Raw genomic sequence first — 22440 nt, 5'->3', positions numbered from 1 at the left:
TGGTTTCGTTTGTAATGTTATTCATTCCACACGCTTGATAGGTGAATCAAGTGCTGAGAAGATCCCCTCACATCATGTCTACAAAACCAGAAATTCTCAAAGCACTCGTTTCTCTTGCTCCTTCTCCTTCATCTTTAACCCCTCTAGAATTTCGTGTTTCCAATGCCTCTAAGATAGATTATCTCTATGAAGTCTCTCTTAGTGATGAAACCAAGATCTTAGAAACTCAACTTCCTCTCATGAATCCTTACTCCGCCTTTGCTAAACCCAACTCGTCATTCTCACCTATCCACTCCATCCGCCAGCTTATTCATCAAACCCCAAAGCAAGTAAAGGAGTACGTCCAGTCCTTCAAATTCGACCAACATCCCATTCCTGCTACTGAAAATGAGTATTTTGTTACTCTTCATATCCCTCCAAAATTCCCTAGACAATAGGCTCAATAGGGATACACTCATGTCCATTATGGCGCTGTTCATCTTGTTCTTATTTTTCATGGTCGTAAAGGTTTGCTAGTTGTGGCAAGAATTGCGTTGTTGGATACCAAGTTTTTATAATAGCAGTATGCTTGCATCGATACTGTCCAAACTACTTTGAATATCGGAACAGTCTTTGTGACTTTGTATCCAAACTTTAACATAGCTCTTTCAGATCCCCAACTACTTTATTTCTTAAAAGTCCAAGTATAGCTCACTGAAGTCTCTCAAACTGCTGACTCTATAGCTGCAACCCTACATTACCAGATGGTTTATCGAGTGCAAAATCATGCTCTTGACCTCAACTTCAACAATGGTAATGAAGACGTCTTGTTTATCTCCATGCAGAATGATCATGCATCATGCATCCATGTTCTAAGACAGATCCCGAAGGATACGTTGGCCAAGCTCATTTTAGAGATTTGGATCACCAACTATGAAAAGCTACATCAGCATAACAAGCCTTTCTAGTCTATGGATTCTGAGTTCGTTCGAAAAAAGAGATGAAACTGTTTCCATCAAATTTGGCAAGGAAAATGAAAAAAGTTCTTCTATCTTCCAAACTCTCTTCATGATCGAACCATCAAATTTGGCAAGGAAAAGGAAGAAAGTTCATCTTCCAGTGTTGTATTCTTCAATCAATTTACGAGCCAGATCCAAAAATACTTGTTCGACACTTTGACGATGATGGATATTATGTCTATTATTACAAAGACAACTATGTTAATTGTTTTTGGGATCTTTTTGCCAATCTTCTTAATGTATAAATTTTCCTGATGAGATGGATCCTTTTGCAAAACCCACGCCCCGAAGGAAAAGGCCAAAGAATAAATGTACAAAGGTACTTAAATATTTCTCCGACGATCGTGATTTGTTACTAAAAAGAAAGTCCTTTAGACCATAGAATCGAATTACTACCTTTTCATTTCACATATCAAATCATCTTATTTCGCAATAAATTAATCGCCGATTTGGAAAAACGCTTGGCCGGCATCGCTCTAAAGCCGATCCCGACTGCCGACGACGGCCGGAACCGAAAAAAAGCCGCCGTCGCCGCTTGTCGCCGCGCTCGGTCCGAGTTCTCCCTAATCGCTCGCCTCCTTCTCCGTCGAGATTTCTCTCTTCTTTCTTTGTTCGGTTTCGTTCGTCTTGCTAGGGCTTCTGCACCCGCCGAAACCGAAGCTGTTCGTATAATTATTCTTATATTTTACAACTGCATGATCGCGAGTTGTCTTTCCGCTCGCCGCAGTTGCCGCCGGAGCTGAAGCTTGTTACGCCGAGCGATGTCGAAAAAGGGAGGCGCGGACGCGTTTTACGTCGTGAGGAAGGGGGATTTGATTGGAATTTACAAGACTCTGAAGGATTGCCAGGCTCAAGCCGGGTCTTCTGTAAATTTCTCTTTCATGCTGACTTACAAGTTCCCATTGCTTGCCGTGTAGTCTCGTGTGAAGTCCGTCGCTTTAGAGTTATATTCATGTATTGAGCTTTATTTATGTATTTTATCAGATACCCATTTGAATTTAGGCCTCTTAAACAAGGAAAAACTGCCCTTGATGCGTGTGCTTAAGGGATGAATAGTTTCGGTTTAATTCCATTTGATGACGCATTACTTGTATGTTCCTAGAGTATAGAGTGCCTCTGGTGTGATCTCCTGCATTTAGCAGTCGTATGGTGTTTCCCGGCTGGTGATGGCGGTCCACCGATAAAAAAAGGGCCGGAAACATTTCGGCACATTAACCCTGCATCTATGGGGTTGAAGTTTCTCAGGTTATAGTTTGTGCAGGCCGCAGTCTGGGTGCATATTGTAATATGTTGTGCTTGATCTTAGGATCATTGAGTCTGGTTGAAGATGCAGTATAGTCGAACAATCTAATTGCTTATGTCCTTGATTTGGCTCCAGTTCTAGAAATCTTTGCTTGTGTTTTAAGACATCGTGAGCTCACCATTGATGTGTCTCTAATCTGGCTGGGCATTATCCTCTACGGTGATCAAACGATCAACCTCTCATTGACTTAGTTCTGCCATCTGCAAGATTTCATTGTGCTCCTGTTTTTTTATTGTATTCTTGTGAGAGCTTAGTCTTGCATGGTTGCCCTGCTCCAAAGATATGTGGAATGATCAATATCTTGTGCTATGGCATAACAATGATTTGGCCTGTTGTTTAAATGAGATCTTTTCCTCCTCCTCGTAGGTACATTCTCCATCCGTGAGTGTGTATAAGGGCCATGGTCTAGCAGAGGAGGCAGAGGAACATCTCAAGTCACATGGTCTTAAGAATGCTTCTTATACCATTAGTGCTGCCGACTTGAAAAATGATATTTTTGGGGAACTTGTTCCTTGCCCATTTCAGGTTAGATAGCAAAAATTGTCAGTGCTTCTTAGTAATTTGAAGTGCTTCATTGTGGGGATGATATCTTTTCTTTAGTCTAATTGGTAGAGGTGTCAAATTTCAGTTAAATTTGGTGGTTTGACTGTTGTTAATAAGTTAAATTAGGTTGCCGCTTGTCTGTCTTTCACTTCTCTTTTCGACTTATTCATCTTCAGGCTCTCCCATAATGGAGGGAAGCTTTTATTTGTTTGATTAGGCTAGGTGATTGCTTACAGCATTGGTAGTATCTTAATCTGATTCTAAGACCTAAAATGCCTGGTACTATTGACAGACTATGATACCAAGGTCCAAGACTAAGAATCTTTTGCTTGTGTGGTTTTTTAGGATGTGAATTCATCAATGCCCAATACTAGTAGAGAGCACTGTTTGTCAGCTCACTGAAAGGAGATATGATGGAATCTTACTATTTCTTCTTCCTTGATTAATTTGGTACTGCAACATTATTTTCCTTCAGCAACCAGCCTCTACAAGAGGAGCATCATTGAACAAGGCACTGCCTACAAAGAGATCAGTGGAAGCACTTCAGTGGGACCATAAGGTGTGTTAAAATGTTTATCAAATTTTTTTTTTTAGACATTTCAGTCAGTGTCTAAAAATTTTGATGTTTGGTGTCACATGGAGTTGCAGTAGTTTAGAGGGATTACTAAAATTTCAAGCCTATCGATGGAAAATAATTATTTGAGAAGCTGCATATTTTGTAAGAACACATTGCTTGACAGTTAACAGATCAAGCGGAAGCTAGGCTGGAATATCAGGACTGATACTCAAATTATTGCCCCTATATCCTAGAGTTTGATCCCTATGTTCATCTCTTGATCACTGTATATCATTAACAATGGGAACTAGTTTCCTTATGAATCTTGTTGGCATTATTCTTTTTGATAAGAGCCTGGCTGGTAAGCCTTATTCATTGTGTTTCTGGATTTTTGTTGCAAGGGTACGTTATGTTTGTTGTTTTGGAGTCTGAACTTCCCATATTGTTTGTCATTAAAAATGGGAAGCTCAACATACTTGTCCTGATCCTCACTGTTTGGGTTGATTGTGTGCTTAGTAGCTTGGTTGATTTATTTCTTGTTTGTCTAACAGCAGGCGGTTGGACCAACTTCAGCTTTGATCAATCATCAGAGCAAACATTTGAAGTTAAATGATGGTACTGCAAGTCAGCCAGCATCTTCCAATTGTGTGGGTGACAGACTTCTCTCATGCATATCTTGTCATCATTTATTAAATTTTTTAAAGCCTGGATGGCAAGAGTGTCGCTGTTGTTTTTGGATCAATTGTTCCTTTGATCTGAAAATAAAAAGTTGAACAGTAAGTTCTGCTTGGGAAAATTTCATGTTTCAGAAATATTCTAGCCATTTTAGAATTAAATCTTAACTTTAATATTTATTTTGTGTTGTTTTTGTATCTATCATGTATTTTTAAAAACTTATATTTGCTGTATCTTTGCCTCATGGCTAATAAATTATCTCTCCCCCTCTCTGCTGTTCCCAAGCAGAGCTCTTGCTCACTAGAATTTGATGGAGCTTCGAAAGGAAACCCTGGACCGGCTGGTGCGGGAGCTATCCTGCGTGCTGATGATGGGAGTTCGGTATGCAATCACATGGATCGCCCAATCTTTTATGCCTTGCTTTTAAAATTACTACTCTGGAGCCTGAGTTTTTGGTAGGTTTGGCGATTGCGTGAAGGTGTGGGAATTGCAACTAATAACGTTGCTGAATATCGGGCTCTAATTATGGGATTGAGACAAGCTTTACAGAAAGGGTTTAAGAAAATTCAAGTCCGTGGGGACTCAATGCTTGTCTGTATGCAGGTTTGTCATTTTATTTGATGTCCTTTCATCCTTGACCTATATACTGTGGTGTTTATATTTTAATTTTTTTTTCAATAAATTTTTTTCTGGACTACTTGTATGATCTTTTTCTTTGTGAGAAGTGTAATTGTAAGTTGGTTCCATTTCTTTTGAATTGTTATGATATTCGCTCTTAGAATGCTTTCTCTATGTGCTGAGACTTTGGATCAGTGAGCTCCTGAAGTACCTTGTATATTGAATATGCTTGAGCAACTGCTAGGCATGTAGGTCGACATGCTTGATGCTTGTTAGTGAATTTGCTTATAAATTTGTTTGCACGACAGCAATTTCTCTTAGTAGTCTTGCTTGAGCACTTTGGATGCTTGGCTTCTCTTGCCTGCTATTCTCTTGAGTTATATATTTTATTACGCTGTTTTTCCTTAAAGAAATGCCTATGCAACAGATTCAAGGAAAATGGAAACTAAAGAACCAGAATATGGCCGACTTGTGTCAGGTGGCCAAAGAGCTCAAGGACAGGTTTACTACTTTTCAGATCGATCATGTTCGTAGGGTACAAACACTAATCTTTCCCCCTCATGTTTTTGAATGTTTATCTCCACTCTAGGATTTTGTGCATAAACAACCTTTCTTGGATTTAATCTTGAAAAAGCTCTCTTTCCATTTTCTAGGAATTCAACTCCGAAGCCGATGCCCAGGCGAATCTAGCTATCGCTCTCAAGGGTTCAGCTTTCTTCTCTCTTGAGATTATGATGACTCCGGTTGATGGGGTGTCAGATATCGATCTTGACAGTAACTTAAATTGCATTTTCTGTTGATTGGCAGATGGTCAAGTTGAAGGGGAGTGTGGACAGCAATAGCTCGAGCATGGAGCCGTCAGCTGCTTCCTGTTGTGCCCTCAGATTGTTCTGGAAGAGAGAGAGAGAGAGAGAGAGAGAGAGAGAGAGAGAGTTGCACTCTTTGCTTGGGACTTGCATTGCTACAGGAAAAGAGCTGCATTAACATGTGTCGACAAGAAGGGTACTAACATACGAATTATGCATACTGCCAATTTCCTCTGAAACTATGCTGCAGCTATTCTTTTGCTCGAGGTTATGTTAATGGGCAGTGAAAACCCAGTTGTTGATTTCTGAAGTGGAGAATCATGTTGGACCAATTGAAATTGCTTGATGGAGGAAATAACCAGTGCTTCCCATGCTTCAGTTGATCGTTCTTTGAAGTGATGTCTGAAACCAAGTTAACTAAGCTTAAGTGAGGATGATGACTACTGATGTTAGCTTAGAATGGATAAGCATGCATGCTGTGCCAAGAATCAGCGCCGTTGAAGTTTGGACCAGCGCTCGCGACAGCCATAACGAGGAAATCGAAAGAGTTCTGATTCAAAACAATGAATTTTGGTTTTTGGGAAAAAAAAAGCCTAAATGAGAAAACAGAATGAAATGAAAACAGTTACACGACTTTTTCATTTTCTTTTTACTTAGAAAAACGAGTCTGTTGGTTTTACTGAAAAAGTGGAAATTGTTTTGTGAGAAATTCAGTTTGAAAGAAAGTACCTTTTTTTGGTCCTTGTTTGTGCCAAAACTAGTGGAGAAAATTTGTTTATGGTACTTGAAGACAAGTCAATCCACTAGAACATGCCTATATCCTTAAAAAATGACATGTAAAGACTAACAAACTAGAATCCACATTTTTTGTTTATTCTGTAATTTATTAAAATAACAAGAATTGCAAAGAAATTAGGAAAGGAATCATGAAGTCATATTCGTAAGATACAGCATACGTTGGTGTTTTCAAGAACGTAGAAAAACATGAGCAAACTATATTCAGGAGATGGTCGACAAAGTTTAGACAAAAAAAAAGAGATAGATGAGACTTATTAGGAAAATAATTGATAAAAAATAGGAATATATATATTTTCTCATTTGGACACATATCAAAAAATAAGGAAAATGATTTTCTTTTTATCAAAAAAAGAAGTTGTTTTCTTGATCTAAACTTATTATTTTCAGCCCATGTAAAAAACTCCTAATGATTCATTTTTTATCGTCCAAATATTAAAAAGTTCAAAGATGAGTCGTGTTTTTCATGAAACAAAACGACCGTATTTATTCACGTAACGTAGTACGAATTCTGTTGTGTCGCGCCAGGAAAGCACAGCGCTTTCTCTTTTATCTGCGACATTTTGTCGAACAGTTAGAAACCAAACAACAATGGCGGCTTCTTGGCTTTCCATACCGTCCTTCCTGGACTACAGACATCTCCCGCCTCCATGTGCTCCCACTCTCCGTTCGAAATTCACCTCCGCTACCTCCAAAACCTCATCTTTCGCAGCACCAACAACAAGAGGGCGCTCGCATTCCATCGCGTCAATCACGCACGCGTTCAAGAGAGCTCCTTCCTCCAAGACCCGGCAACGGGGCGTCTGGGAAGACCCCGACGACGGAAGCGGCAGCGACTACGACGACGAGGAAGAAGGAGATGGGAGCGAGGGGGACGGCTTGGACTTCGAGAGCGACTGGGAACAGGACGGGGACGGCGTCGTGGGCCGTGCTTCCGGCGATGGTGTGTCTTCGGCGGACAATTACGAGGAGGAACTGGTGAAAGGTATAAGGGTTCTCTCTGTTTTCTTTTTTTTCCCGGTTTCATCATCTTCTCGTGAGGACGCGATGATCATTTTCGTGTTCGATTTGCCGTTGCAGAGGTTGAACAGCTCTTAGGACCAGAGGAAACAGCTGTTCTGCGTGACAATCCCACTCCTAATTTGGCAAAGATATCGACGGTAAAAATTATGCGCTCGGGTTCGAGTTCTTTTCATCGGCAGCTTATCTCTTTGGCGCTGCATTGGCCGTTTAAGCTGTTTGAATTCTCCTAGTTTAAGTTTTACATCTTCCTGTCTTGATCCAGTACAATTGGCATAACGGTCTATGTCTTAGCTAGTTTCCATTTCGTGTTCTCAGTCAAAATGGAACCCCCTCCATACCTTTGCGCTAGCCGGACAGATACATTTCATGGACAAGCTGCTTGAAAATGGTCTTGATATTGATACTGTTGATGAGGCAAGTTTTAGGAGCTTCCTGGTTTGTTTCCTCCACGTTTCTTCCCCTCAGATTGACACTCGACGGTTTACATCTGCAGTATGGTCTTACTGCTCTGCACAAGGCAATAATTGGGAAAAAGGAGGCTGTAATTAGTCATCTGCTGAGGAAAGGTGCTGATCCTCATGTTAGAGATCGGGTGCGTGACTTCATTTCATTGTTCTGAATCTCTGTAACAGTTCCCTGCCTTTTACTTATGTGTTCTGATGCAACGGTGGTCTTACTTATTGATTTTGTGGTAGGATGGTGCTACCCTGCTTCATTACGCTGTTCAGGTAAGTGCCAAGCAAACTGTGAAGCTACTAATCAAGTACAAGGTTGATGTTAATGTTGCAGATAATGTGAGTATGGCTTACCTTTCTTTTGTGTACTCAAGTCTTCTTCTTGGTGAATATGAATCTTTATGAATCCTTTTGACGCTCTGTTTCTTTTTACAGGAAGGATGGACTCCGCTGCACATCTCTATGCAGAGTAGAAATAGGGATATTGCAAAAATTTTGTTGGTCAATGGAGCTGATAAAACCAGAAGAACTAAGGTATTCTGATAAACTCTCCAACAATATGTAGATGAACTAGTGACTTGCCAAAAGGTTGCCTCTTTTATGGGTCTACTTTGGTACTTTAAGTTAATTCTTGGGGCTTCAAGCCTGTGATGTATTTGATCATGCATATATTGTTGATGAATAAAAAAAGAAGAATTTCACATATTTACACCAAAAAAAATAATAATAATAATAAAAGAAAGCAGACTATATGGTAGCTTTACATCTTACTGTCAGTATCTGTTCATGATTGATTTTGGTAACTTGCCAGGAGTTAAAGATTAAATCTGTTCTCTCCTATTGTAATGTAGTTCTTGGCTAATTTGTTTCAGGATGGAAAAACGCCTCTAGATTTAAGTCTATGTTATGGCAAAGACTTCAAGTCATATGATCTCGCCAAGTTGTTGAAGCTTGTACTGGCTAATCAAGATTTTTGATGGGCAACACAAGTTGAAGGTAAGTCATAAGTATTCATCTGGTGTGGTAGTTTTATGAAAAGTTTGCATTTTTCTCTGTGCTCTATTGGGAATGGCATCATCTCGGATTTCATCTCAGATTGGATTGGATCCCAAGAAAACATGATTCCAAGGGCAAGGAGCGATACAGGATTGGCTTGTGCATTGTGCACTGATATAGATAAAAAATTGGAAGCGAGAGATGATACTTGGAATGTGGGTCTTTAACTTGGACCGCATCCTATCTACGTATGCGAAGTGCTACTGATTCTGAACATTTGCTGCTCCTACATTAGATGAGTAATACGTGGGGCTGCTGGTTTTGAAACTTAGGAAGCTGATGTATAACTGGTCTTTCTCTGTTCCATATATAGTCGTGGGCTACAATGTGGGGTGCAATCAGAGGTTAGCTATCAGCTATTTAAGCTTTACTGAATATGAGGTTCTCCAGGGTAAAAAGTTGTGTTCATCCTGGCGGAATTTTGGTTCGCGGGTATAATTTATGCGCTTTCTTCTCTTTCTTCATTTTCCGCCTTGTCCCCTGTAACTTGAACTCGGTGTGTAGAATGCTGATTTGTGAACGGAACTCCTAGGGTCTTGTCGTGATAATCCCATAACGATGTCGACATAGTTATACTTGACATTCCATGGTCGTGTAACTCATATTTCCAGGAAAGCATTATGCAACCTATAATGATCTTTCCGCGAACAACAACGAGTGTTTCCTTCAAATAATTAAGTTAGAGAAGCAAATGGAGGGTGCAAAATATGAGAGATAGAATGCGTAGTGTTGAGTATAATTTTGATGCGCACAAGGAGTGACCCTTGTGAACAAATTAAGACTTGTTTGTGCCGACCATGTATTTATTAATTTAACCGTATTCAAGCAGAATGAATGCGAAATAATTTGATGAGCAAAAAGGATTGTGTGAGCTTTTACGAAAGATTAAGTAAGATAAGCCAATCGGTGATTTGAAAGATGTTCGCAATAAGTTTTTCTTTAGTTTTTCCCAAATGAATGAGAGCCTTTTAATTATTTCAGCTGTGTAATCATCAATCTTGTCAATTGAGATGGGAGATGATTAGTTGTATCACCCAATTAGTCCTAGTCAGTCAACTTGCTCTTTGATGGGAGTTTGTTATGTCGGTCCAGTGTTCCTTCAGTCCCACATCGCTTAGAGATCATGTAAACTGTTAGTTTATATTATGATGAGAAACAGCATAAGGTTGTCTCTTCGGAGACATCTGATAAAATTGGAACGATACAGAGAAGATTAGCATGGCCCCTGCGCAAGGATGACACGCACAAATCGAGAAATGGTCCAAATTTTTTTTGTCCTTTTGCCCTGAGTTGCGCAAATCAAGAACTGGTCCAAATTTGTTTTTATCCTTTTGCCCTTGAGCCGCGCAATTACCGAACTGGGCTTGCACTGTCGTTTTTTGATCTAAACTCTCTTACCACCTTGCCCCTGTCGTCCAACTCATCATGACAAAAATACCCTCCAACTCCCAGCAACTCGGGTCGGATACAGAAGACCCGACCCGGGTCCATCTGGGTCGGGTATTCGGATTGGAGACCGCAGCACGGAGCTTCTTCTTCAGAAGATAACACTTGCGCTTCGCCAGTTTCGGAGATAAATTTTCTTGCTTTCGGAGTTCTCTGCATCGACAAAACGATGGCCAGCGTCTCGGCCTTCGTCGCTCCCCACTCCATCGTCAACCCCGCGGCATCTCGAAGAAATCCCAGATGGCTTTTCGGCATCCGCGCGCAGAGCCTTCAGTTTCAAGCCCGGAAGGAGGTCGTTTCCACCAGCCGCTTGTCGTCGGGCGAGCGAAGTCGGCACCGGAGTCGCTGGACGAGGGTGGTGAGGTCGTCGGAGGAAGAGGAAGTTCCGGTGGCGGAGGCGGTCGCGGAGGCGCAAGTCGAAGAAGATGCTTCTGCTTCTGATTCTTCTGCTTCCTCTTCGTCGGCAGCTGAGCAGCAGACGGTCTCGGTCCCGGTCTCGCCCTCCGACACTCTGACCATGTTCTTTCAGGTACGCCGACGAGGAGGACCCATTTGGTTCTTGATGTGAATTTGCTTATGCTCTGTTAGTCTTTGTCTTTGTTGTTGAAGTGCTTGTGGGTTTGTAATTTGTTTGCGAGTGTGGTTGTGGGGGGGTTGTGTACCCTTCCCTTTCTCTTGCAGCAAGTGGATGATGTGTTGTTGAATTGCTATGTGCATTGCTCTGTTGAGGTTAGATCATTAATAGTCGAGTGCTGGCATTGGCGTTTGTACAGTGCTGGAGTTAGCTCTAGATGTTGTTGTAGAATGCCTTATATATCAGGAACTGAGAAAAGAAGAAAAGAAATGAAACAAAGGAAGATCAAGCCCTTCTCTGAAGAATGAAAAGAAAGAGGTTGTGAAATTTATAATAAAGAAGGACTTCGTTAACGAGTGCCAGCAATTAAAGGGGAAATTGTTGACCTATTTTCTTTTATTGGATTCGAAAGAACTGGACCTTTATACTGTTCAAGCGGATCAAAGATGAGGAAAGGGATCGGGGAGCTTTATAATCTAACAAGAGGCCTCTTTCTATAGGTTAAACAATCAATGTTGTTTCGCTGAGAAGTTTTGGCATGATTTTGATCTTTAAACTCTTGCATGGTGAATATATGTATGTGCTGTGGGGGTGTCTATGCTAGTCTTGTTATGACAGCATGTTGAGCCTCGACTGTTCATTTAAGAGGTTGATGTTTTCTAATATTTTCTTTCTTATTTCTGTAGGCAGAGGGTACAATGAGCGAAGCAGCCATCCCGGCGGTAACAACTGCATTGGAGGTAGACCCACTTAGTTTAACTTCCATTTGTGTTTCTCTCATCTCATGGCGTAAATACTCTGAGTGTGGTGTGACAGTCAATTACCTGTCTTTTGATAGAGAAGTTGACAAGTTGCTATTAGTAATACAAGTAACCACGACATCAGGCAGCCACGTTCACTGTAAAAGACAAGATCTTATTGACTGCCTGGGGTGGAATACCCAAGTCCGATTCACAACTCATTAAACCCATAGAAACGTCTCATACTTATTTCCAAGTGTGAGAGAAGCTGCTCTGTAGCTTTGACCTCATTTTCCTTTTCTTTTTCTTTGGTCTTTTGTTACAAATTTTGACATATTCCTGACTTTTATTGGATTTATGAATTGTTTTTTTCTTGGTTGACTGGGTAATATGGTCTTATACATGGCCTCTCTTCTCTGGTTTCAATTGTAGGGGAAGTCTGAAATGAAGTGCTCTGCTATCTAACTTTAACTGGTAGTGTAGTGTACTCAAACTATTATTGTGCTTTAATGTGTCCAATTTCTTTTCTCCTCTAGGGAGCTGAGGGCGTTACAACTTTGAAGGTTCAAGTTGTTGAGGGCATTGCCAGTGTTGAGGTGAGTATGGGCTCTTGAAGTGTTTATTATGGTTTTGTATTTGCTTTCCATTTGGTTTGGACCTTTTACTGCATTTCAACTCATCTGCATTAGTGACCCCAAGCAAACATATACAGTGCTAGATTTATCCTGCAATACCTCAAAGCCTTGGAGGATTTGTCCTTTGAGAAGGATGGCCTTAGGATAAGAACATAGCAGGCCCCAATTAATAAGGAGTTCTGTCTAATTTGTGAGTAGAGACAGCAATGTATCCTGCAAACCATGGAAGACATTTTAAATGTTAAGGCGCAAGGGCCAACCATGGCCTGTCTCCACGTTCTTCATGTCAACAGCTTTCTACCCCGATCTTTCTAAGTTTGCTCAATCGTGTGCTTCTCTTTTATCTTTCTTGGACATTGGATGGTTATGGAGCCTTTATTCTTTTTGGCCAGAGGAATGTTGTAGCGCTTATGTTTTGACAATTTCGTCCTTTCTGATCAGTTGACGAAACAGACTACAATACAAGCCACGGGGGTGGCTTCCAGTTTGGTCGAGACCATACAGGGCGCGGGATTCAAGTTACAAACATTGAATTTGAGCTTCGACGAGGAAGAGGAGGTCCCTGTCTAGATCTTGGAACTCTGAACCATTAGGCATAACTTTCAAGTTCTGCTGAGATTCTCGGCCCCTGATGTGCCTCTCGTGAAATTGAGATGTGTAGTTGTCGTTTCAAAGTGTTGGAGAATTCATATCTTGAAAGAACTGTTCCTAACACGGCCAATTACTATCATTATGTGATTCGCGTACATTGATTTTACAATGGTCATTGTACCAAGGCGAACTTGACCGTGATGCACTTGCTTGGCATGAACTTCAATGGCCAACATACCGATCTATCACCGCATAGGAAGGCTGTATGCATCCTCTTTGTATATATAACCGAGCAAGAGGAGTTCGCATGACATGAGAAAGTGAAAGCATACATCTAATAAAACTTTGCCATTGTTTTGCAGTTCCTCCCTCCCCTCAAAAGAGAATAAAAAAGGGTCTGAACTCATTAATTGCACATTATCTGTCATTGTGACTTGGCAATCTTATCCTCTGATGATGTCAATCACGTTCTGCATTTGCAAAGAGCACATTACGAAGTGTAAGAGAGGAGGTTACGGTCTCTGCCACATGTAACTACTTAAAAAGTGTTATCAATCCTAGGTTAGAACACGACCGGTGGAAGTCACTTGAGAGCCCTAACCTAAAACCCTACTTTGCGTGAACTGGATATTACAATTAGCCTCCCGGTTGCAGCTCATCGGTCCTTCGTATGACCTAACTATTTGTCATATTGTCACACCTTCATGCCTTTCTTGCGTTCGGATTACACAACCTTGGCCACAATTACCATCTCTTCAAGTCGTGCTTGAGCCGGATCGAGGTTGATGACAACATACATCATCACAAAACGGCACCTTTAACACGAAAAAATTCACCCAACAAATTAGATCAATGTAGAGTAATGGGTCGAGGTCCTTTTTTTTATGATAACGAAGACGGGTTAAAAAACTACTTAAATTGATTTTGATTAATTCTCTAGTATGCACTGTCAAATAGACACGTGTTTAGAATGGATGGCTCTCAAATGATCTAATTAACCAATGAAAGAAAGCAAGTTTACCAAGGAATAAGAACCTAAGACTGAGAGAGCGGCGGTTACGTTCGGCTCCATATGAAACCTAGGTCAAATTGTGTAAAGAAAGCCAGCGAATCCTATTATGAGATTGTGCTGGCATTCTCTTAATTTCTCCCACGTGAGATTGCTCAAAACAAGGTCTTCTTGTGGGCTTCGTACGTAGCATGGAGGCACATAGAACTGATCATACAATTCATTTATGTCGTATTGCTCAGAAACCTACGGATAAGATCTTCCTCGGTTAGACCCTTTAAGGTTAAACCGATTGCTCATGCACGGAATATGTTTGACTCTCAGGATTAGTCTCATTAACTCAACTCGACACTGGCTAATAACTTAACTTGAAATGTACAAAATCTGCACTGATTTCAAGGCCTACGCATTGTTGCAACTAAACAAATCCATCGGGCCTAGAGTGTTCGAACCCAGATGCATATCAAGTTGGCAAAGGTAGATTCTACCTCGCCATGTATTTTTCTGGGGTAGATGTGATCTTTAGTGCATTGCAGGTGCACCCATGGAAACTTGTGAATTGCCCTTTCTCGACCAAATTTTCACTATATATAGCGAATTCATCACCCGGTTTAGCTCATTGTCAACAAGAGCTCGCAGAAAACAATCCCTTTGGCAGATACACGCTTTTCCGTCTCCGAAATGGCTTTCAAGGCTTTCGTCTTCCTTTTCCTGGCTTTGCTCTTGTTCACAACTGGGGTATCAATCAATCTTTTGCATATGCTAAGAGTAGCTAGTTAGCTAAACTGAGTCATTTTCGCTTTTATATTCTGTTCTATGTTATTTCGAATTCATTCGTGCTTATTTAGCTCCTTCACTTTCCATATCAATGTCAATAGTAACACGTAGTTTATGTGGTTCATGAATAGAGAAAACCAACCGGGCAATTTCATTAGGCTTCTCAGATACATATGCAGTTACCTAAGGAGTGGTCATGGAGCATGAGCATTGAGCTCAGTGCTAAAATGCTTGAAATCCAGTGGGAACTTCTTTTTTATGGTGAAAACCTATAGTAGAAGCTTGGTTAATTGTTCTTTCGTTTCTTAGGGGTAAAGGATTTCTGCAGAGTTATTTCTACAAAATTTAGCTAAAATCTTCGTTCATCACTGAAATCAACGCTATGCTTCTAGCACCAACTGATCCTTTCCCTCGTTACGATCGTCTCATCTTATCACGGGCGTTGTGGTGCATTGTCAGGCAGCACTAACCAACAATGCATACAACGGATAAAGTTTGTCAACAGTGTTATCGTTAAAATCGCATGCACGACATACCGGTATTAAGAAAGTAAGAGTCTCAAGATTAACATCCTTTGTAATTTGATGCAGAGTTCAACCGTGGCTCCAGCTCACCCACCAGAGAAACCTCCCACGGCAGTTCACCCGCCAGTTCACCCACCAGTGAAGGCTCCCATTGGAGCACCCCCTGTCAAGCCCTATGGTAAATAATAGCATCAACTCATCCCTTGCCCTTAAAGAGAAGGAAACGAAAAAGATCGAAAAACTTACATGCGTCAGCAGAAAATAACAGTGTCCACAAGTAGTGTCGTGATGATGCGACAAATTTGCATTCGAACAAGGATTCACCATCTGTTCCCTCGTTCTCGGTTCATTTTTCTTTTTCATTTCCGGCAGTGTAATAAATTCCTGTCTAATTTCCCCAAAAACACAGGATGCGTGGCGAAGTGCGAGGAGCTCTGCAAGACGCACCGCAAGAAGAGGCCGTGCATGACCCCATGCACGGCATGCTGCAAGAAGACCAACGAGTGCGTGCCCCAAGGTTATACGAAGTGCCCTGGCTGGGACTACGTTTCCATCCACGGAAAGAAAACCGCTTGCCCTTATTAGCCATCGCTTCATGTTGTTTGGATGTGGTCGTGGTTTTTTACTTCATATATTGTGTTGTACTGGTACTTGGAGTTGCTTTGATCATGTAATAAGTTCCATATGGAAGGACGAACAATAAAATAAGTGTAAAACTTTCATTTGTCAAAGAAAGTCTTTCATCTTTGGGCAAGCAAAAGCATACACACGGTCTTTTAACTCCTCAAAATATTCAAACTAACTGGTAACTGAACATATGATTTCAACCAGCTTCCCCATCTGTAGTGTGTTAGTCAAGATTAATGAAATATTTACGCGTATCATTATATTAACAGTGTCGGCACGATTGAAAGAGAGTTCCTCTATTCATTGCGTTCCTAACGAAATCTCCACACTACTTACAGAAATATAAGCTTATGACTTACAAAATCCTGAAGGTGTAAAGAACAGAATAAAACTCATTCAGTAAGCCTTAGGATCTGCAGTTGATAGTTTAACAATCTGCCTTCTCATATGCGAGGACGAAGCCCCGCTCTACATCCTTATAAACCATCAAATTTGATGAATCCCGAGTGCGAATCTCTTGAACTTCGCAAGACACATTTTGAATGCATGCAATGGATGCATGCGATATTTCTCTCCTTCTCTGATTTTTAGAATCTTAGGTCCGCTGCACGCGTAGCATGGAGGCAAATAGTGATCATGCCATACACTTACGCCGTGTTACGCAAAAACCTGCGGATGAGATCTTTTCATGGTTAGACCCTCCACAACTAAATTAAATTCTCGTCCATTCACGCATGCAATTTGGATCGTTGACTCTCGGGATTAATCTCATTGGTATACATGAAATGTACAGAATCTACACCATTTTCAAGACCATGTATGGCTGCAATTAAACAAATCCATCGAGCCCAGAGTGCCCGAACTCAGATGCATCAAGTTGGCACAGGTTGATTCTAACTCATCATATGTGTTTATCTGGGGTAGAAGTGATCTTTAGTTTACTGCAATTCTACTTATGGAAACTCATAAGTAACGATTTCTCGACGAAGATTTTCACTATCAATAGCAAATTTTTTGTCCGATTTTGCTCATCATCTTTACACATACGCGCTTTCTGTCTCTAAAATGGCTTTCAAGGCTTTCCTCTTCCTGTTCCTGACTTTGGGCTTGTTCACAACTGGGTATCAATCTCTAGCATAAGCTGAGAGTAGCTAGTTAGCTAAACCAAGTCATTTTTACTTTTATATTCTATTGTTTAATTCAATCCTGCGTAATTAGTTCCTTCTCGTTCCTTCTTTTTCCAACGAATCAATTGCAATAACAACATGTTGTTTATGCCGTTCATGAATAGAAAATCAACCAGGCGATTCATCAAATTTCTCAGAAACTTTCTTAGAGAACTTCTTTTATGGCCCAAAGCCTATAGTAAAAGCTTGTTTAATTGTTCTTCCGTATCTTAGGCAGAAAAGCTTTGAGCGCAATTATTTCTAGAATTTAGGTAACATTTTTGTTCCTCACTAAAATCACGGCTATTCTTGGAGCACCACCTAGTGCTTTCCTCATTACAATCGCCTCATCTTATCACAAGCATACGAATGAAACCAGTCGTGGTCCATTGTCAGTCGGCACTAACCTACAACTCGATACAACGGATAGAATTTTCGACAGTGTTATCATGAAAATCACGTGCACGACATATTGGAGTCTTTTAACAATAAAGGCATAGTTTCACTTGTCAAAGAAAAGCCTTTCGTCTTTGGGCAAGCAAAAGTCTTTTGGGGCGTGATTGGTAACTATTTTAACCAGAAATTAATTTCTAGAATAAAATTAGATTTTTCTATTTCTATTCTTAGATGAGTTTCTAAGCAAAAATATGTGTTTGCTAACGATACAAAATTTCTATTCTCAAAGTAGAAATTTGCATGATAATGACACGAAATTTCTCCTTGCTAGGTGGTAGCAAACGGCGGAGGGTGGCCGACGACGACCTACAGTGGGCGGCTGGCAATGGGGGGAGTGGAGGTGGTGGGTGGCAAACGGCGACAACCGACAATGGACGATGGACGGCAAAGGCAAGCGACGGTGACAACCGGTGATGGCGGGGGTAGTGGGGTGGTGGTGGCAACTGGCGGTAACCGGCGGGGGGTGGGGGGAGTGGCGGTGGTGGGTGGTGGGCAGCAACAATGGGTGGGGGGTTGGCTAGTTGCAAAGACGAGTGATGAGAAAAATTTTTATTTCTCATTTCTGTTCTAGAAATAGAGAAGTGGAAATTTTTTACTTTTTATTTTTGTTCCAAATCTATTTTTTGACTAATAATTTGTTACAAAAATAGAAAAATGAAATTACATTACCAAACATATTTCTATTCTAGAAACAAATCTACAACAGAAAAATAGTTTTGGAACAAAAATGGAATGATTATCATGCGCATCCTTCACTTCTTAAAATGATCAAACTAACTCATAATTGAACATTTCAATCAGCTTCTGCATCTGCCAATATATTTTCCTCGCAAGCAACTGCAATCATGCGGCCATCTAGAATTTGTTAGCTGGGATCAAGAAAGTATTTGCGCAAATCATTAGATTAACAGCATCGGCGCCTATGAAATCTGCAAACTTAATGAAGAGATATAAGCATGTGACTGACAACATCCAATAATCCTTGAGATCTGTAGTTCATGGTTTAACAATCAACCTTCTCATATGCGACGTTGGAGCGCCGCTTCAGATCCTTATAAACCATCAAATTGGACGAATTCCAAGCTTGAATCTCTTGAACTCCACTAGATTCATTTGAATGCGCGGATAATTTGTTCAATGGAGGGAGATTTTGTCCTCTGCAAAGAGCCCGAAAGACAAGTCAAGTCGAGAGATCGACAATGAGTGAAGTGATGATCCTGGAGATCCAGCAGCGTCCGGGGATTTAGCTTTGTCCTAGATGAACTCTCTACTACAAGCAGTGTGAAAAGCTTGAGGTCGCCATTTTCTTTTGGCCAGGAATTGAATGCAGATGCATCTCCATTAGCTATGGTGATTAAAAATGAATTCAACAATTTTTTTTTTGCCCGTTCATTATGAATCATTAATGAAAGAGGACAAGTCTAGCATTGTAGGTTCTTAGTGTTGGACTGGGTTCACTCCCCTGTGAAGAAAATCCAATAAAATATAAGCCCAAAAACTTGGGCTCATATAATAATCCATATGAAGAAATAATGGGAGGTTATATTTTGCCTAAATAAATAGGGTTTCTCTATTTTTTAATGTGGTAGCCACAAAAAATTATTAGTGTGAGGCACTAGCGAGAGAGAGAGAACAGAAAATTCGGAAAGAGATGCTATCCGGTTTAAATCAAGCTAACGATTGGAGGTCAATTTGTGCACCGCTTCCTACATTAGGTTTTTTGTAGGTTGAATTGAATATGCTTATTAGTGAGATTTATCATTGATCTTCTATAAAGTTCAAGTGTATCGTCAAGAATGGCGTCTTAATATTATTGCTTCTATATACCTCTAATATTAATTAAAAAAGAACTCTGCTCACTCAATTTTGTTGTTAGTGAAGATTTTGAATGGACTCTGATCTCGTTGTTTTTAATCTCCTCGCACCAAGGAGGTTTTCCACATAATATTGCCTTGTGATTGCCTGCTTGTTAGTCCTATTAGGTTTGTATATGAAGGGAGATTGTTTTATTTTGCTACGTTAACCCAATATCGTTTGGGTTGTCCTTATTCCCCCAACACATAGATCACTCTCAAACGACCCAAAACAGTGGAAAAGAGTTTGCGCATTTCTATCGAAACGAAAGGTTCTCAATCGTTGTACATAACATGAAAAATCTGAACTCCCACAATGCGGAGACCAGTCGTATAGCATGAGTATTTTAGATGCCCTCGACTTCTTTAACATGTTACTTGAGCCGGAGACAGCTAACATGATGGGAGAGGGAGGAAGCAGTTCAAACAATACATCCGGGTAAGGCTAGCATTCAGAATGCCCTAGCATATTACCTGCCTCGAAATCCAATCTACAATTCGGCGAATGCACATGCAGGGAGAAGTTTCCAGGTTCATGCCTCACTTGAAAATTAATTATAACCTTTCTCTCTTGCTCCTAGCACACCGAACATCTTCCCCGCCAAGAAAAAACAAAACCACAAAACCTAACAACGCACGCTGACCATCTCAGGGAGACAATGCATATGACATCACATGTGGAGAGAGAGTGTGTGTGAAGAGCAGAACACGAGAGAATCCCACTGTCCTACTGCTCAAATCTCGGTTTTGTTTCAGGGGAAGGTCGGCCTAGCATCAGCCTTGGAGGACACTCTAGATTAATCCTAGTGTCAATATAATACGATCTGTCAAGAACCAAAATCTGACTTACTGTAAATAGAAAAAAACAATGCAGGGAAGAAAGACTCTTCCCGCCGTCCTTTCTGAACAGACATTATTGTACAGCCCTGGTGCTTAGAAAAGAATAATAGATATAAAAACTATCCCCCCATATCCCATAAGTATTCAGAGCAGAGGGAGGAGGAGGAAGAGTGTGAAAACAGCTAATACAACTGGCATCTGACAGCAAGGGCAAAGCCACTTGCCGTATCAGTGCCGTCCATCTTCACTTACCATTACCAAACTTCGAGCCTGTGAAAACATGATTCAAGAAATGCAGCATTTCCCTGGTATAAAAGAAGGGGGGGCGAGAGAGAGAGATCAGAGCTATCAATAAAAATGACATCAACTTGTTATCTTGCAAAATGGGAAAATGGATAGCTGTCGAAGAGAATCACTGCTGCAAGTACCAAAGGAGAGACCTCGTGCACGCTGTACAGGGATAAAAAAAAGAAGAAAAACTTGGGTAGAGCTCGACCATACTAGTAAAGAGATAATAGAGACAGATCTCGGGACATGTGGGGTCTAATCTAACAAGTCAGATTTCTGACATCAAAGACCATGACTATTGTACTCCGCCCAACTGGCATGCACTTGACTGAACCCCGCCCACACCGCCTCGTCTCGTAGCATCTCACTCCCTCCTCACTCAGTCTCTCTCTCCCCCTCTCTGTGAGCTCTGCTCTATTTAAGGCTTGTAATACTGTTGCTCTCTCCATCGAAGTAATCATCCAGAAGAGAAGCTCTTTGATCTCATCTCTTTCGAGTTTCAGCCACTCTTGTTGCCATTCCCCATGGCCTTCAAAGCCGTGCTCTTCTTGGTGGCCACTTTCATGTTGATAACCACAAGGGTACTTTCTCTCTCTTTCTCCCTCCCTCCTATTTGTGGGTTGGCGTGCCTTTTCTGTGGTCTAAATCGCTGTCATCTTTTGACAGGTTTCATCCAGTGATGAGGAACTCAAGATGAAGGTAATGTGTAGAATACTGTGAGTAGGAAACAGTGCTGGGTTGTTCAGCAGAAACTGGGCTTCGCTTGCTAGCTTTCACCTTCTAGAGATATGCTCTCATTTACCTGACTACTGAGCAAAAATATATATATTGCCCCACTTCACGACTTGGTCTTTTTAGTACTTTCTACAAAGAGAGACAATGGAAAAGTCTAGTGTTCACAAAGAGACAAGATTAGCCAACCAGGTCAACTGCACTAACTGTTCAGAAAAGTCCAAGTCCCTAGATGTTTCAACGTGGAAGACGCATCATACCCTTATCCTCAACTTTAGTTGCATTCTTGTTTTTCTTGTTGAATCACGTTAATGCGTTGCTAGATTACACGTAACTTGGATGAATTTTCCGAGAAATTAGAGATTGAACGCAGAAGTTTGTTGCAGGCTCCGTCTCCACCGTATGCCAAGGTCCCAGTGCCAGCTCCTGCTCCGGCCAAAGTGCCATCTCCTCCATCGAAGACGACACCACCACCAGCGAAGACTCCCACATCCGCACCTTTACCTCCAGTGAAGTCCAAAGCAGGTAGCGATCTTCCCCCTCCCGACCTTCCCATGATCTCTGTCTTTTCCTGTCGTGCCCTCTTTCGCTGAGGCATCTCATCGAACGCTTCGGTCCGCGTCTCCGCAGACTGCATCCCGCTCTGCGACCAGAGGTGCAAGCTCCACTCCAGGAAGAGGCTGTGCATGCGGGCGTGCATGACGTGCTGCGACCGGTGCAAGTGCGTGCCCCCGGGGACGTACGGGAACCAGGAGATGTGCGGCAAGTGCTACACCGACATGACCACCCACGGCAACAGAGTCAAGTGCCCGTGAAGTGCTCGACCCTTTTCCTCCCTCAGCTGCTGCTACATCTCGCGACTCTCGTAATAAAAGTTTTGAATACAGGGGCGGGGAAAAACCAATGGTTTTCCGCTTGAGAATTTGCTGAACTTCTGCTGAATGCCAAGAAGGCTTGCCTGCGTGATTCTGTAATCTGGGTTGTTTCACTTTCTATGAAATCACCAATCTTTCATCTCGTTTCGGTGGTCGCTCCTTCATTGATCCGCCATTGATATTGAAGCAGGTTTTCACAGCATAACTTCTGGTAACACTACAGTTAATACAGCATCCGTACGTAAACGTGGGGAAAAAGGAGTACTTGAATATTTATAATTTTCCAGTATAGGAAAATACGTGATTCGATCGACGAACGATTTTTGAAAAATATGGTACTTTACCCGACATATAGAGAGAATTAGTACACCATAAGGCTGCCAAATATCATAGATTAAAGGAAAATTTTACGCATATCTAAATACAACAAGCGTTTTAAGTAATTAAAAATATGAGAAAAAAGAATACAGGTTGTTTAT

The 22440-nt window shown here is 41.2% G+C and overlaps 5 protein-coding genes and 1 non-coding gene across 7 annotated transcripts; all 6 read left to right on the top strand.

The window, feature by feature from the left end:
- Positions 1–1369: 1369 nt before the first annotated feature.
- LOC104423888 lies at positions 1370–5877 on the top strand. 2 transcript variants are annotated; one of them, XM_039303597.1, is made up of 10 exons: positions 1372–1548; positions 1726–1864; positions 2668–2826; positions 3320–3403; positions 3952–4047; positions 4364–4456; positions 4535–4678; positions 5121–5228; positions 5347–5398; positions 5501–5877. In XM_039303597.1, exons 2-10 carry the CDS (start codon positions 1760–1762, stop codon positions 5533–5535), a joined length of 876 nt encoding a protein of 291 aa, XP_039159531.1. In that variant the 5' UTR covers positions 1372–1548; positions 1726–1759; the 3' UTR covers positions 5536–5877. The 2 variants fall into 2 exon arrangements, with proteins under 2 accessions (XP_018720091.2, XP_039159531.1); XM_018864546.2 differs by having other exon boundaries at positions 1370–1864; positions 3955–4047.
- Positions 5878–6772: 895 nt separating this feature from the next.
- On the top strand, positions 6773–9292 carry LOC104422590 (ankyrin repeat domain-containing protein EMB506, chloroplastic). Its single transcript, XM_010034957.3, has 8 exons — positions 6773–7279; positions 7375–7454; positions 7633–7731; positions 7811–7909; positions 8013–8111; positions 8208–8306; positions 8645–8768; positions 8868–9292. Exons 1-7 carry the CDS (start codon positions 6886–6888, stop codon positions 8747–8749), a joined length of 975 nt encoding a protein of 324 aa, XP_010033259.2. The 5' UTR covers positions 6773–6885; the 3' UTR covers positions 8750–8768; positions 8868–9292.
- A 704-nt stretch (positions 9293–9996) lies between these two features.
- Positions 9997–10099, top strand: LOC120289288. The gene has a single exon (XR_005547212.1). It is a non-coding gene; the product is annotated as a U6 spliceosomal RNA (small nuclear RNA).
- Positions 10100–10373: 274 nt separating this feature from the next.
- Positions 10374–13019, top strand: LOC104422589. The gene is made up of 4 exons (XM_010034956.3): positions 10374–10803; positions 11535–11588; positions 12125–12184; positions 12665–13019. The coding sequence occupies exons 1-4, from the start codon at positions 10444–10446 to the stop codon at positions 12791–12793; spliced, it is 603 nt and encodes a 200-aa protein (XP_010033258.1). The 5' UTR covers positions 10374–10443; the 3' UTR covers positions 12794–13019.
- Positions 13020–14448: 1429 nt separating this feature from the next.
- Positions 14449–15841, top strand: LOC108955644 (gibberellin-regulated protein 14-like). Its single transcript, XM_018863738.2, has 3 exons — positions 14449–14561; positions 15191–15302; positions 15534–15841. Exons 1-3 carry the CDS (start codon positions 14505–14507, stop codon positions 15707–15709), a joined length of 345 nt encoding a protein of 114 aa, XP_018719283.2. The 5' UTR covers positions 14449–14504; the 3' UTR covers positions 15710–15841.
- A 4916-nt stretch (positions 15842–20757) lies between these two features.
- LOC104422588 (gibberellin-regulated protein 14) lies at positions 20758–22105 on the top strand. Its single transcript, XM_010034955.3, has 4 exons — positions 20758–20935; positions 21021–21053; positions 21473–21611; positions 21717–22105. The coding sequence occupies exons 1-4, from the start codon at positions 20879–20881 to the stop codon at positions 21899–21901; spliced, it is 414 nt and encodes a 137-aa protein (XP_010033257.1). The 5' UTR covers positions 20758–20878; the 3' UTR covers positions 21902–22105.
- The last annotated feature ends 335 nt before the right edge of the window (positions 22106–22440 follow it).

This window comes from Eucalyptus grandis, chromosome 10 (assembly GCF_016545825.1).
Source record: "Eucalyptus grandis isolate ANBG69807.140 chromosome 10, ASM1654582v1, whole genome shotgun sequence".
NCBI lineage: Eukaryota > Viridiplantae > Streptophyta > Magnoliopsida > Myrtales > Myrtaceae > Eucalyptus > Eucalyptus grandis.
The sequence above is the reverse complement of the archived record's forward strand: the minus strand, read 5'-3'. Positions and strand labels throughout refer to the sequence as shown.